Here is a 16,184-nt window from a genome sequence, read left to right on the forward strand (position 1 = left end):
TTCGTGAACTGTGCTATACAGGGGCAAAACACCTTTATCCAGAAGAGTACCTTTTTTTCTAGGCATTCTGCAAATTTCAGCTGCTTTAGTAGCTTCTTCTGTTTGTTGCTGAACCGATTATCCTGTTCTGCGCTTGTTCCCTGCAGGAAGGGAAACACATTTTAATTAATAGTTCAAAGTTAAGCTCCTATTTTTATCAGCTAATGATGCATTTTATGACCATTACGGTAAGAATAGGGTAATCAAGGATCTGGCCAGGCAGCTCAATCAGTCAGCATCACCCTAATACAGTAAGGTTGCAAGTTTGTTCACACAAGACTCAACCAATGAGTAGGTACTTGGGGCCACAAATAGATGTTTCTCTCTCCCCCTTCCTGTCTTTAAAATCAATCAATATAAAATTTTAAAAATAAGGTAATCAAGTAAATAGAAACACTATAGCCAATATTTATAGGTGTAAAGTGTATGCTCCCCCCCAATGTACCATTCTCTAAACTGACTGTACTTAAAAACTACAAAATATAAGCTCAATGTAAGTCAGAATATAGTAGTAGGTAACACCCCCACAACCAAGCTGAGTTTTAAGTATCCACTTTTATTCCTTTTCCTATGCCAAGACACTTAAGGCTTTTTGTTTGTTTAAATAAAACACCAAGAAACTTACTATGTTTAACATACACTTTCACACAAGACCATTAAGTTCCATCTTCCTCTGAGAGCCAGTAGCACGTTTGCATAAACACTGTGGCAATGCACGTGAACAGGAGAGAAAGGGAAGAAAAGAACGCCCTAGGCCTGTGCTGTATTAGTTTCCCACAACTTTAAGAATTGGAATGCATGGAAAAATACAGGCTTACCTATAAAAACTTAATTTCAGCAAAGAATTTAGAAAAGTGAATTTACAAATACATTAGACCATCAAGTGATAACTAATTAGTCGGCGTTGTTTTGTCCTTCCTTCGGGCACAGTATAAGGGAAAACTTGCCAGGTGATATGAAATCTGATTGGTTCAGAGTTGGCCACTATCCCTTGGAAAATTATCAAGAAAATTTTGTTTGGGAAGGTAAAGTTCCTGGATAAGCATCACAACTCTGCCATTATTTAAGCCACATAACCTCAAGGCAGGTTACTTAACTCTTCTGAGGATGTTTCCTTACAGAGATGTGTGTATGAAAGACTGACGTACGCAAAGTCAACAGGCATGTGGCAGAAGTCCAGCAAATAAAATAAAAGCTATCATTTTTATCTTAACTGAAAAACTCAGTTTACTGTGCAGTTGGCAATGTATGAAAAAGGTTAACAGCCCTAAAACCTTTTAACTCAGAGCTTAAATCTAGTCAACCCCTCTAAGAAACTGTAAGCAGTGTATGAAAAACTGCACTCACTCTCCAGGTTCTTACCACCACCAAAAAAGCAAACTTCATTCCTATATTTATCAACCACCTTGTTCTTTTTCTACTGAAACTCCTTTCCACAGGAAATGAATATATCAAAAGAACAGGCTTCTTTTTAAAACATTACATTTGAACCACAAAAAATATTGAGTATTTACTACATAATACTTTGTTGGAAACTGCAAAATGCAGAATTCATCAACAGCGTGAAAATTCGATAAGCTCTATCAATTGAAACGATCGTTACATAAACAAGCATGTTTGCAAAACCTAAAAACAGTCAATTAGTTGGCTGTTTGAAGTCAAACGCATCAAATAACATTGCAACTTTTGATGAAAAAGCAGCACATTAGAAGCTGATTGAAAAAAAAAATTTCCACAACAGCTTTGGAGAATCAAGAGCTATCTATCCTGCCCTGACTGGGTAGGCTCACTTGGTTAGAGCATCCTCTGGATAGCCAAGGTTGGGAGTTCAATCCCCGGGGTCAGGGCAAATAAAGAAAGAACCAATGAATGCATCGATAAGTGGAACAACAAATCGATGTTTCTCTCTCTACTAGGAAAATAAACAACCAAAAAAAAATCATACACAAGCTGCATATTTTATGCTCCTGGGAGTGAAAAGAGCCAACCTACATTACACAAACACAAATTCTGATTTAGACCAGCCAATCTCTATAGGGACCGTTCAGCACTGAAACAATCTGCAAACTCTAATCCCATTAGGGCCACTTCCCACCCACCTAGATCTCGACTGGGCGGTCATTTCCTACAGCAGTGGATTATGGGGACAAACGGGCTCCAGCACAAACCCGATCGAGTCTAGGCCCTGAGGACCGACGAGAGGGAGGTAAACTTCCCCACCTGCAGATGGTGGGCGCTAAGGTCGGGGAGAACCTAGCTAAGAGGCACTTTCCCCGGCGGACTTCAAGAGTAGAACGAACCGGGGGAGGGAGCGAGCGGGAAGGAGAGAAATCGATCCACCCCACGCCCCTGCTTCCCTCCACACGCGCGCACACTTTTTGTTGCACCCTCAGGCCTCAAGAGAATCTCAGACTCAAACGTCCTAACTACCTATTATCTAGAGTTCCCCTCCCAGAAGGGATATCAAATTGGGCGGGAGCTCCAGCGAACTCTGACCTGGAGCTTTCGCGAAGGGTTAGGAATGGGTAGGGACGGAGGTCGGGGGGGGGAAATCGGCGCCCCCTTTCTTTAGAGAAGACGCTCAATGCTGTTTCCTGTCTTCTCTATCACGCTCCCCTGGGGTGGTACCCCTAAACTCCACTCTCCAGGAACCTCCCACCGCCAGACACCTCAGGGTTTCCCTCCGGCCTCCCCCCAAGGGACTTCCTCCTCGCGGCTCCGCTAGGCCCCTGAATCTGGCGGTGCGCGTGGCTCAGCTCGCAGGCCCCGCCACACAGGCTGGCAGCGCGGTACCGCTCCGGCCCATTCCCGCCGCCATTTTCCGGCGACGGTCGCGGCCGCGTAGGGGGGACGATCCCGAAGGAGGAGACTGCGCAGGGGCGCACCGGTCTCCGCCGCAGGGCGGGGGACAGCGTTCGCTGACACCCAGGATCCCCAGAATGTTCGATGCCTCCCCTCGCTGGCCACCCCGCCCCGAGTTTAGGCCTCCTGCCGAGCCTTCCCAATAAGGCCTTCAGATCACCCCAGATCCCCGCGCTTCTACTTACGCGGAAGAACCCCGCGTCCATCTTGCAGCCTCGCTCGGAGATCGCTCCCTATCCCAAGATGCACCGCGCCGCCGCGACGAAGGGCGGGACCGGCAAGGAAAGCCGAGCGCCGGGATGCACAGCGGACCGCCCTGCTCTCCCCTCCAGCCGACGAGAGGCCGCGCCTGCTCAGTGTGGGGCGCTCCCGCCAAGCGTGCGCAGGCGCACCCGGCGACGGGGCTACTGCCGGGCTCCGCTGCAGCCAGTCCGGGAGAGAGCCTCGCGACCGCAACCAATTGGAGCAAGAGAGAGAGTCGTTGGCTCGCACGGTTCTGCGAATCCTTTTGTGGCGCGAGATCAGCCTTGTTCCCGTAGTGTAACTTGACCCATCCTTCCACCCGTAGTGTGGGAGGCCTCCCACCCAGGGAGTTCCAGGGACTGATTGAGGAGAAAGGCTGTTACGTCAGAGTGACGCTAGAAAGGGGCGGTCGGAACGCAGAAGAGGACCCTGCGGCCTCCCCTGTCATTATAAAAGTTGGCATTGTTCGGTTTTACGAGTTTACCAGTTAAGATCGGCTTTAAAATGGAATCGAGCTCTGTAGTACGGTGACATCTGCGTTCTGGCCCAGTTTCACGATCTTACCCCTGTCTCCACACAAGTCTGGGTTTTTGGAAGGACCTGGAAAGGCCCATTTAGATGAGTTTCGGTTTCGACTGCCGAGGAATCACGCTGACGGGCGGGAAGCCGAGGAGAGAGCCGTAGCCATCGGGCTGCGTTGTGAGGCAGGCCTCAGACGGAGAAGCCGGCGGGCATTCAGGTTGTCGGCCACCTCGGAGCCCACCTTGCCCAGCTCGGCCTCCTCAGTGCCCCGCTCTGGCTGTGAGGGCCTTAAGCACTGGACGCATTTTGCTAGAATTCCACTAAGCGCTTTCTCTTTTTCTGGGGGAAAGCACGTGTCCCTTTTCTGGCCATCTTTTGTAGCGGATCGCTTCCCCGCCATCCCCCACACAAATACTCTCCCTTTCCTGCTTTTTCCTCGGGGCACTTTTCAACCTTAAAACTATTGATACGAATTTGTTCATCCTCCCGGCTTTAAGACCAACCCTATCCAGAAGACTTCCGTTAATCTAACTGCAGGTCTGACTTCTCTCCTGAACTTCACATTCGTATGGGCAACTTCCTGCTTGACATTTGCACTTGCGTAGATACCACAAATGCAACATAAGAAGGAACTGAACTCCTGATTCCTCCCCCTGTCCTCCACGCACCCCTCCCCACGCCACCGTCCCACCTCCTCCTTCAAAGCCTTCCCTGCCTCAGCGGGTGACAGTTCCTTTTCTTTAGGACACAGTCTTGGTGTTTTTCTTGACGACTCCATCGCTTGCATCTCACTCCCAAACCTTCCAGAAACCCACTATGCTATTCAAGGCACCATCATCTTTTGCCTGAACTTCTGCACCCGCCTCTGTACTGGTCTCCTTACCACTCAGCATCTTATTCTACGAGCAGCAGACCTTACTCAACCTCAAATTTTTCTGATAGCTCATTTTCTCAGAGCAAAAGCCAGAATACTACCCGATTCCACACCGAGCCATTTCTTTTTTTATTTCATCACCTGGTTCACTGCTTGAACTTCTTAAGCTTGATTCTTCCTCAAAATCTTTGTGCCGGTCATAACTGCTGCCTGGAATACTCTACCCCCATGTATCTGCTTGGCAAATTTCAAGCTTTTACTCAAATGTCACCTACTCAGTGAGGTCTACCCTGAGTGCCCCACTGGAAATTGCTCACACAGCCTCTTCATCCACACGGGTTTTTCCACAGCATTATCACCTAATATTTGTTTACTTATTTTTAATGTTTGTTTATTGTCTGTTCCCTAAACTAGAAGGTAAGCTCCCTAAAGTCAGGGCTTTTCGTCTTTTTGTTCTCTGATATGTCCCTAGCACCAAGAACCATGTCTGGCACATAATACAGGCTCAGTAAGCCTTGCTGACCCTTTGTCAGAGGGTCAAAGATGGGGAAGTGACCGGCTTCCGCAGAACAAGCCACTTGACTGGATGGAATTGCGAAATCACCATGCCCCTCATCTCACGGACTGTTCTCTATGGCTCTGATCATCATTCTGTTATCCTTCCTTAACTGTCTCTGTTCTCTTGCTACCAGTGCTGTAAATGCTGGTTTTCCTTGTGGTTCTATCACTGACCTTTTCCTGTTTTCCCTTGACAAAGGTGACCTGTCTGTTCTGTCTTGGTTTCAATTACTATTTCATCTCCCAAACCTATATTTCTCAGGCATAGGTCTGTCTCTCAGACCTATATTTTTAATGTCTTGCTGACATTCACTTGGATTCCTCCTGTGGGCAGCTCATACTCCACATGTCTCAAACTGAATTCAGCCTCGTCCACTTGCCTCAACCCTCTGTTCACCCATTCTCAGTGAATGAGCAAACTTTCTCCCATCATTCTTCTTTCTTCCTCAAAATCTACAACCACCAAATCTTTCCTTTTTGCCTCTCTGAACACTTAATACCTTGTAAATATGTCAACTTCCTGCTAGCCCCATTGCCTCTAATTTAGGCAAAATTGATTCGTTCTGAATCATTGCAACAACCTGTTAACCATTTCCCTGCCTTCTGGGTTTTCGTCTCCATCCTCTATCCGGAGTGGCTATCTAAGAAGATAATCTCGATCCTTTCACTCCCCAGAAACCCTCCAGCGGTTCCCCACTGTCCTCTAGGTAAAGCCCAAACTGGTTGCTCTAACTAGTTGCATAAGCTAGTCCTACATGATTTGTTTGCTGCTTCCTTCTCCAGACTTATCACTTGGGCCAATACTCTCCCTCTCCTCATCCCTTACTTCTTTTTTTCCACTTAAATACTTTATTTTTGTACTGTATTTTCCCATCTCTCACTTCTAAGCTGCAGCTACACTGAACTACAGCATTACTAGTCTAATTGTGAAAGGGTTAGGTTTTGAAAGTCAGTTATTTGTCTGTACCTTGGTAAGCCTAAGGTGACTAAGAGGTGACTCAAATGTCATCTCCTCTGACAAGTTTTTTCTGACCAGCCTTCTAAAAATAGCAGACACCTTTTCCCCCTCGAGTTATTTACCTTGCTTTATTTTTCTTCATAGTACCTAACAGTGCCTGACATTGTTATCTATCTTGTTTACATACTTATTGTCTTTGCATTTATCTTTAAAAAAAAAAAAAGCTCTATGAGGGCAAGAATCTTGTTCATCCTATTCACCATGAAATCCTTAAGGGTTAGAACAGTATGTAGCACATTCTTGGGGTTCAATAAATACTTGTTGAGTGACTGTATTAAGAGTTTAAGGCTCAGTCACCAAAGACAGTCCTACCAGTGAATTGTAACTACTGATTCTATCAAGAAGAGTCCACATTAAAAACCTGCTGAGGCAGCTGGTTTCTTTCACCAACTCAAGTCTGTTCCCCACCCCTCCACAGGCAGAGCAAACCCAGGGAGGACCTGCAGCAAACCGCAACACCTTGTTTGGGTCTTTCTGTCTTCAATGTAGGGAGAAAGCAAATCCGGAGATTCACTGCTTTTTAAGAGATCATTTCTAGTGTTGTTTCATGTTCCCAAACTGAGTAAACGCCTACTAGTTCTATTTCTTTTTCCTTGCCCCATTGACTGATTGATTTCGCTCATTCACGTATTCACATTCAGCACTTACATGGGAGTGACCATCTAAAATGTAAGTCAGAGCCATTTCACTCTTCTGTTCACAGGCCCCATTGACTTTTCACCTCACCCAGAGGGAAAAACTGAGGCCTTACGGGGCCGACTTCTGTCCTGCGGGATCTATTCGTCAGTCCCCAGCATCTCCGGCCCGTCTCCCACTTCTCTGCCTGTCAGTCATCTACTGCAGCTACACGGCCTTGCTGTCCCGAACTCTCTGAACGCCCGCGGCTCTCTTGTCTGGTGTAGCCACAGGACCACCCCTCGCTTCCTTCAGTTCCTGATGCAGATGTCGTCATCTCAGCGAGGTCTTCCCCAGTCACCCTGCCTGAAATGACAAGCCCTGTGTGCCCAGCTGCTATTCTTGACTTCATCTTCCTTCCTAGAAATTACCACTCTCTAACAGACTTCAGACTTCAGATGGGTTTTTTAAAAGATTTTTATTGATTTATTTATCTTTAGAGGGGAAGGGGAGAAAGAAAGAGAAATGTCAATGTATGGTTGCTTCTCCTGCGTCCCCTGCTGGGAACCAGTTCGCAACACAGGCATGTGCCCTGACTGGGAATCCAACTGCAGTCCTTTGGTTTGCAAGCCTGTGCTCAGTCCACTGAGCTACACCAGCCAGGGCCAGACTTAGTTTCTTCTTTGGTATCTATGTCTCCTCACCAGGATGTAAGCTCAGAGATGGCAGGGCTTTTTGTCTCTTTGGTCCACTGTTGTATCCCTGGAGCCTAGAACAGTGCTTGCTATAAAGGCATTCGTAAACATTTGCTGAATGGGTGAACAAATTAATAATCACTCTGGGTCATCATTAAGAACATCTATTTATCTTCCAGCTACTTATTCCCAAAGCTACTTTTTGGAGTCTCTAGTTCAGTCTCATAAAGTAAGAGTTTAATTTTCGGGAGCCATTGCATTAAGATTTAGGGACACCCAGAGGCACCATTCCCCCTATTTTCTATTGTATTTATTTTATTTTATTCTTTCATTTTTGCATCTTTTGGGGGCACCATTCCCCTTAATAAAACATTTTTTGAGAAAATTGCCTTATCTGCTGAGAGAATATTATGATCTCTTCAAAAAGAAAGATAACAACTCAAATCTAGCTTTACCTACATTAAACCCTTTTCTTGGTTAATGGTAAAAAATCTCTTCTAGCCATGATATATTCACTTATTGTAATTTGATGCATAGCACTACTAAATGAAATAAATGTGTTTCCTAGTTTTTAAGAAAAGTAAAGAAAGAGAAAACATCTGCTGCCGCAGATAAGCCTCCTCCCTGCAGGGGCAGTGGGGGACCCCTGAGCAGTGAAGGTGGGGGACCCCTGAGCAGTGAAGGGTGCCTGCACACAGCGGCTCTCTGCGCCACCGTGCAGATCAAAAGGGCTCTCAAAGCCAAGAAGTAATCTCCACCGAGCCACTGCTGGCTCTTTGCTGGGTCTTATCTGTAAGTCCTCAAACTCTGAGCCTCGGAAGATAATAATAGGCCCAGCCCTGGCCCGGCGGCCTAGTTGGCTGGCACACTGTCCTATGCACCAAAATGTTGTGGGTTTGGTCCCCAATCAGGGCACACACCTAGGTTGTCGGTTTGGTCCCCGGCTGGAGTGTGTATGGGAGGCAACTGATAAATGTTTCACTCTCTCTGTCTCTCTCTCTCTATAATTAATAAACATATCCTCAGGTGAGGATTAAAAAAAAAGACAACAGGCACTCAACCTTGATGCTGATCCTCTGGGCATAGACCCAAAGATTTCTTCTCCATTTCATCAACTGACTTCTTCCAGGAAGCATTTCTGGTTAGTGGGACACAGTATTTATTATCTGATTATCTGTTAGAAACTTACTGAGTCCCCAAAACCTTGGGCCCAGACCTCCCAAAACAGAAGCCCCATATGCCACTTATAGTGAATGTATTTTTTTTACTATATTCTAATTTTATATAATCCATGTCTACCTTGAAAAATTCTTTGAAAACAGGAACTGTGTCTTTCTCCTTTATGTATACTCAGTATTCAAACCAGAGTTGGGCAAATAGGTTCCAAGGAGATGTGCAGAAAATGCACATTTTGTTAAAAACAATATTCCACCAAAGCTGAAGAGTTCCATCATAGAATAAATTTTTAGAATACAAGAACTGTTATAAAGAACATAGAAATTTTAACAACAGGCATGAGTATAACTACAATTTTATTATTAAAAGTTTTAGTAGTTGATTTCAGTCTAGTTTTATAGTACAGGAATAATCATTCTCAGCATTAGAGGATTTCTACAGTCACCATTCTTCACATTTTTATAATAAATAGATGCTTTATGATGCCTGCATTTCTCAAGACTTTCTTCATATTTACTTCATTGTCGATGATAATTGCATGACATTTGTATGTACTATTTTTCCACTCTATAAATAATCAGATCACTATGAAGTTAACTATATAAAGGCCAAAACTCTTTTGGCAATAAAGGAAAGCAAAAGCCTAGTTGAATTTATCATTAATGTATCAAGCCATCAAACTATAAGAGGATCTCTCGTTGTTTGTGCACATATAAATATCAAATACTTAAGACACAAGCAGCCCTGGCTGGTGCTGCTCAATGGAAGGAGCGCCAGCTGGCGGACTGAAAGGTCATAGGTTCTGTTCCTGTTCAGGGCACACGCTGGGTTGCCGGCCATGTCCCCAGTTGGGGGTGTGCAAGAGGCAACCTTTCTCTCATACATTGATGTTTTTCTCCCTCTCTTCCCTTCTCTCTAAAAATAAGTAAATAAAATCTTAAAAAAAAAAAAAAAGACGCAAGTAGCAATCTGGGATTTTAGGAATCTCACACTTTCCTGTCTAATAACGAATCACTAGATGGCGCTCTACCATGTCAGCGTAACCTACCTCTTTGGTCTGGGCTTGTTACTAGTAAGAAGTAAACTATCCCGAATTGCTTATAGCCAGTCATATACAGCGCCAGTCATATACAGCAAGGGTGTGAATACCACCACCCCTGGGGAAACCATTGACAGAAATGGGAGCCCCCCTTTTTTATACGCACTGACAGAGTATGAGAAGGCTGAGTCTTTTTTGTTTTTTATATTTTATCTTTAGAGGGGAAGGAGAGAAGGACAGAAACATCAATGTATGGTTGCTTCTCATGAGTCCCCTGCTGGGGACTGGCCTGCAACCCAGGCATGTGCCCTGACTGGGTATCAAACCATGATCCTTTGGTTCGCAGGCCTGCGCTCAATCCTCTGAGCTACACCAGTCAGGGTGAGAAGGCTGAGTCTTTGCAGCTCCAGGAGCCCTGTGCCCACAGCAGGGGGGCCCACCACTCCTCCACTCTCCTGAAACCTAGGCAGCAGCTGGAAAAGGGTGAAGAGCTTCCGCACCTACAGGGCAACTAATGGACCATCACAAGCAACCACCTAGAGGTTAAGATACTGCGGCCTTCAACCTCACCCCAAAAAGGTGTGTAAATGTAGTGTACATAAACAGGAACGTTAGTCGGGCTAGATTAGATATTTTATATTAGATAAGCTTTTGTTGGGTAAGTAATCTTATAATTAAAAATATGAACGTTTTTTAAAGGCTACCTCCGGTCCGTTCCATTTCTTATGTTAAAGCCATCAAGTAGATGGGAAACAAGTCAGCGCACATCTTAGACACTCTGTAGGTTTGACACCCAGGAGTTGCCTTCTCCCCAGAGGCTGACTTTTCATTCCCCCTGAACATTTAAGAGACTTCCAAGTATAGACCTTCCATCAAATCTTTGCGCTCTGTGTCTCGTCACACACCCAAGCAACCAGTTCTTCCTGCTTCACCCCAAGTTCCTCGAAATGGTAAATCTGCGAGCCAGATTATTAACATGCAGATTCTTGAGCCCCGCCTCCAGGATTGTAATCTCTGCAGAGTGCAGGAATCTGCATTTTAAATGAGTCGCCCCAAGAAATTCTGGTAGGGAACTCACTTTTGGAAACACTTGATTTTTTTTTTCACTAAGATCCCACAAGAACGCACTGAGAGCTGATTCCAAAAGCCAGAATCTTCTGCTTTAGACTCTGAGGGTAGTTTATGTTCCTTTACTGTTTTTTCCTGGTAAATCTTTGCAGGTGTCCACAATGGAAAGCCAGTGTTGAATGCACCTCCCAGGGGCTCCTTCTCCACAGTTACCCCACCCTCTTCTCAGAGTCCACTGTGAACCTGAGCCATAGAAGCCCCGGCTCACAAACCTCAGAGTTAAGAATGGGGACCTCAGAATATTAACTAACTAACTAACTAAATAAATAAATAAATAAATACATGAATAAGAAAAAAAGAATGGGGTCTTCTGACATCAGATAATGGGACCCTCACTGTTGTAGACCACCACTAAATACCTCTCTTTGGTTACAGTCCCCCAAAGCTCTGGGCAATCTGCTATTGGTCCCCCACAAAGACCATTGCCACCCATGGGAAAGGTAAGAGGGGAGGATCAGAATGAATGGAGTGGTCTTGAATTTGACCCACCACAAGCCCCAGCTACCTCTGGCATTATCCTGATAAGGAGGGGTTACCTGCTGATTCTTGAGGACCTAGTGTATTATCTTTTAAAGGTTTGGGCATCGGTCCCAGCATTTCAAGATCTGGCATCTCAGGTCTGCATCTCATTTGACAGTTGTGTTTCCAGAAAAAGCCACAGCAGCCTCCCTTTTCTCCTCAGTTCTCAGCGACTGCGTCAACAGCGATGTATTTTGGGTGGGGGAGGGGAGGTGAAGAGTTCAGGGTTGCCTTGAAGTCCAAGGTTATTTCCCCTTGATTGTAAATCCCTCTTGCCACCTGCGTGATTCCAGTATGTCTGAACCTCTACGGATATTCTGCGTCTCGGTAGATGCTTTTCTGGGATCACTCTGGTCTGAACGAGAGGCAAAACGCCTCTTTTCCCTCACGGGTACTTGTGAATCCAGGCACATGTGTTGTGTCCGCCACAGACATCTGGCCTGAGAGGTCAGGTCCTGTCTCCTGCGGAAGAGAAATGTTTCGGGCTCTGATTCGCAAAACCTGAGTGGGAAAGGAGGGTAGAGCCTCACATTTAGATCTCTTGGGTTGTTATGAGGATTACTAAAAAAAAAAAAAAAAAAGATTATTTTTTATTGGTTGCCTCTCACACACTCCCAGCCAGGGACCTGGCCCACAACCCAGGCACGTGCCCTGACTGGGAATCAAAGCAGTGACCTTTGGATTCACTGGCCAGCGCTCAGTTCACGGAGGCACACCAGCCAGGGCAGGAAATTAGATTTTACAGACAATTTAGTTAATAGCATGTGTCAAAGTTTTATTATAATCTTGTGACAAAAGAAAAGGCTTTTAGTAGGCCAAATTTTAAGAATTACTCTATTATGGAAAAGAGAAAATGGATAACTAATAGTTAAAGAAAGAAAAAAAATGGCCAGTTTAGGATAACTAGACTCTAGACTAGATAGAAGACTCTCAGATGAAAGTCGGTTGGGTAGGTCAGTGGCTAGTTTCCCAGAATGTCTTAATCCTAATAAAACTCATTGAAAATTGCTTAAGCATTCTCTCAGGAATGCTATTTTTTTCTCTGGGTCCCTCTAGGAAGCTATATCCCACAAAAACCATTTTTCTCCAGATCAGCTTTGGGACAACTATGATGAAATGAGTTTATATCTGTCAACGGTTTAGCATTTCGCTTGGCACGCACAGAGTGCTGTGGAAAAGTTTGAGGGAGGAAGAGAGAGAGGGAGGGAGGAAGGGAAGGAGGAAGGGAGAGAAGACAAAGTCTCAGAAGCCACATTTCTCTCCTTTTAGACCTTAACTCTTAAATCTTGTTAAAGAAAACCTATCCAAAATTTGGAAATAAGCAAAAAGAATTATTGCATTTCCCTTCAGTGTTTTGGGGCATTGCCTAGCAGGCCCTATCAGTGACTATCCAATTCATTAGTGGAAAGTACTTTTTCAGAATTAACTTGCCCAAAACAGCAGTGTGACTGACTTTTGTCCAATGGCGTTGAGAAAGAGTTTCATGTAGTACAAGAGATAGCCTCAAAGACTGAAGGTGGATAGCCCTTTGGACATTAATTTCTTTTCTTTTTCTTTTTTCTGATTTTTTAGCTTTCGTTCTTTCTTTTGGGATGATATTTATAGGTCTGTTTTAATGTTCACTGATCATTTTCTTGATTGTATCCAACATGATGTTAATCACATCCAAAGCATTTTTGATCGCAGACGCGGTATTTTCAGCTTTGGGATTTCCTTCTGGTTCTTCTTTGATCGTTTAAAATATCTCCTAAGTTTTTCTATCCCTTCAGCCACTATTTATGTACATCTTCTCCTGTAGATCATTAACATATTTATCGATGTTATCTTAAATTTTTGGCTCATTCCAATGTTTGGGTCATTCGAGGGTCTCTTACTATTGAATGATCTTTCTCGCCATTACAGGGCAGTTTCCCGTTTTGTCGAGGTCTAATAATTTCATGCCATTTTGGACACTGTGCGTGATACGTCCTAGAAACTGGGTCCTGCTCTCTTCCTCTGAAGAATGCCGAGTTTTATTCCACTCGTGCTCTTCTTCCACTTCTCTGAGCCCTTCCCACATCCCACTCGACCCCACCCACACGGTTCCCAAGCCTCCCAGGCAGCACTTTTGAAGAATCTTTCTGTGAAGAAAAGCAGAGAAGTGGGTAGTGCTTGAAGGAGGCTGTGTGGTCGTTGAGTTTTGTTTGTTCATTTGTTTGTTTTAAATATAAGAGACAAATGACATAGATTAAACAGAGTGTCTCTGGTGAAGAAGAAAACTAGGGGCGGGGATTCAGGGTGAAGTGGAAAAACCAGTCACTAAACAAGAAGGGGGCCATTGAGTCAAAGACGAAGTGTGCCAGGAACCGAAGAGAGCAGAGAACTCCCTCTGCTGGGGGCGACGACGTCCCCCTCGCCTCCCCTTTTCTTTCTTATTATGTAGAGCAAACTGCCCAATGCACAGACACTTCCATTCAAGGTTGTGGATACTCACACCTTAATGCCTGGGGCTCCCCCACCCCTCTCTTTTACTCCCACGTGCCTCCCAAGGCAAGAAGTGGAAAGCTGGAAAGAATGAATACATTTATGTTTCTCTGAGATCAATTAAGGCATTGCAGCACAGCAGTCTTTAAGAGCACCAGGGGGCAGGGCTGGGTAAAATTTATCACAAAGTATTGAGTTTGAGCTGGGAAGGGACCCTCCCTGCCAGTGCCTGGCTGTGATTAGACAGAGGGTTTCAAATCACCAGAGACTGGAAGGTCAGTCTTTTTTCTACCTGCTTCTCCCGACCATGGGCAGACAGGCAGAGCCTGGGACAGTAGTATCTGCTAAACCACAGCAGTCTGCTTCTTGGCCAGGAAAGTTTTTGTGCAGGGAATGGGCGTCCTGGGACAAAGGGCCACAGAGCGGAGACAATGGCCCCGCTGTGTGCCCCCAGACAGCGGGCCTGAGATGATTCCTAAAGACATTTTTGTTGGGTTACTGCACACCCACAAATAGCTGTTTGAAAGAGGAGGAAGAACAAAACTTGACAGTTACAGGGTTATTTAGAAAAGACATTTTAAAACTAACAGATACACAGATGCACCCGTTCGTTCTTGTAATAGGCTCTAAATTGTTCTCCCAGCCTCCGGCCTCTCCCACACCAATCCATTCTGCACATTGTGGCAGGCGTAATCTCCCTGAAGCACAGATTTGATCTTGTTACTTCAATGCTCAAGTACCTTCAATGGCTCCCCATTGCCTTTAAAATAACCAGTCTCCCAGGCTGGTGTGGCTAAGAGGATTGAGCACTGGCCAAATGGAAAGGTCACTGGTTCGATCCCCAGTCAGGGCACATGCCTGGGATTCAGGCCAGGTCCCTAGTTGGGGGCATGTGAGAGGCAATCAATTGATGTATCTCTTGCACATTGATATTTCTGTCCCTCTCTTTCTCCCTCCCTTCCCCTCTTAGAAAAAATCTTGTAAAAGTAGTCTATCATCTCCCTGGCTGATGTAGCTCAGTGGATTGAGTATGGGCTATAAACCAGAGGGTCACCAATTCAATTCCTAGTCAGGGCACATGCTTGGGTTGCAGGCCAGGTCCCAGTATGAGGAGCAGGAGGAGCAACCACACATTGATAGTTCTCTTCTCCTCTTCCCCTCTCTCTAAAAATAATAAATGAAATCTTTTAAAAAAATAGCCTATCATTGAAGATCCTTCATACTGGAGCCTCTCTTCTCTCCTGAGCCCATCTCCCACTGTTTTTTCTCTCCTTTTACATCTCCTTGGACATCTGCTTAATTTAAGTGTCTCTCTCCAGTAGGGGGCTCTTCTTTTGGGAAAATTTTTCAATTAGCAATAATCATGCCTCGGATAAACCTCATTGACTATGATACTGCCACTGTGCAAAGCTAGGGCTCTCTTCTTTTAAAAAATATTTAAAAATTTTATTGATTTTAGAAAGAGAGGAAGGGAAAGAGAGAGGGAGAGAGAGAAACATCGATTTGTTCCACTTATCAATGCATCCATTGGTTGACTATTACACATGCCCTGAGTGGGGATTGAACAAATGATCACGGTGTATTGGGACCATGCTCTGACCACCTGAGCTACCTGGCCAGGCCAGGGCTCTCTATCTCCCTTCCTCTGCCCCCACTCTTCCCCTGACTCACTTCTACTCAGTCTTTATCACTCTTCGTGCAGATGTTACTTCTTCTGAGGACCTTCTTCCCTACGCACCAGTGTCTGGGCTGAGCTGGGTGACCCAGCAAGAGGCTTCCATAACACCCTGAACTTCCTATGTAAGAAATAATAGTTTGTTTATTTGCTTGTCTTTCCTGCTACACAACAAATTCTATGAGATCAGGAAGAAGACAAAGATGTCTGCTCCCACCGCTTCAATTATAAATAGTGCTGGGAGGTCTAGCCAGAGGACTTGAGCACATTGTAAAGGAAGAAGTCAAGTCATCTCTATTTATAGATGCCATGATCTTACATTCAGAAAGTCTAAAGATTTTACAGAAAAAAAAAAACTTAGAGCTAATAAACAAATTAAGCAAAATTGTAGGATGCAAAGTTGATATGCAAAAATCACTAGCAATGAACAACCTAAGAAGGAAATTAAGAAAACAATTCCATTTATCATAGCTACAAAAAAGGGTAAAATATTAGGAATAAATTTAACCGAAAAAGGGCAAGACTTGAACAATGAGGGCTACAAAATGTCATTGAAAAAAAAATTAAAAACCAAAATAAGTGGAAAGACATTCTGTACTCATGGATCAAAAAACATAATGTTACTAACATGGCAACATCCCCCAAATGATCTACAGGTTCAATGCAATCCTTATAAAATCTCAGCTGTTTGTTTGTTTTTTCGAAATTGACAAGCTAATCCTAAAATTCGTGTGGAGATGTAAGGGACCCAGAGTAGC

At 44.6% G+C, this 16,184-nt stretch overlaps 1 protein-coding gene and 1 pseudogene across 13 annotated transcripts in view; both read right to left on the reverse strand.

The window, feature by feature from the left end:
* The window catches only part of SRRM1 (serine and arginine repetitive matrix 1), a 30,268-nt gene extending 26,998 nt beyond the window's left edge, over nucleotides 1-3,270 (reverse strand). For 7 of the 13 annotated variants that reach the window (XM_037135814.2, XM_037135813.2, XM_037135810.2 and 4 more), the window contains exons 1-2: nucleotides 3,087-3,269; nucleotides 51-140 (exon numbers count right to left, since the gene is read on the reverse strand). In XM_037135814.2, coding sequence (XP_036991709.2) covers nucleotides 51-140; nucleotides 3,087-3,107 — 111 coding nt within the window. In that variant the 5' untranslated portion in view covers nucleotides 3,108-3,269. Of the gene's footprint in view, nucleotides 1-50; nucleotides 141-3,086 lie in introns of all 13 variants that reach the window. The other 6 variants (XM_037135808.2, XM_037135807.2, XM_037135801.2 and 3 more) reach the window with 3 other exon arrangements.
* Nucleotides 3,271-15,030: 11,760 nt separating this feature from the next.
* On the reverse strand, nucleotides 15,031-15,163 carry LOC119042288 (uncharacterized; annotated as a pseudogene).
* Between the last annotated feature and the right edge of the window lie 1,021 nt (nucleotides 15,164-16,184).

The sequence above is a fragment of the Artibeus jamaicensis genome, unplaced genomic scaffold (assembly GCF_021234435.1).
Source record: "Artibeus jamaicensis isolate MK-2021 breed Jamaican fruit bat unplaced genomic scaffold, CSHL_Jam_final scaffold_847, whole genome shotgun sequence".
In the NCBI taxonomy this organism is placed as follows: Eukaryota; Metazoa; Chordata; class Mammalia; order Chiroptera; family Phyllostomidae; genus Artibeus; species Artibeus jamaicensis.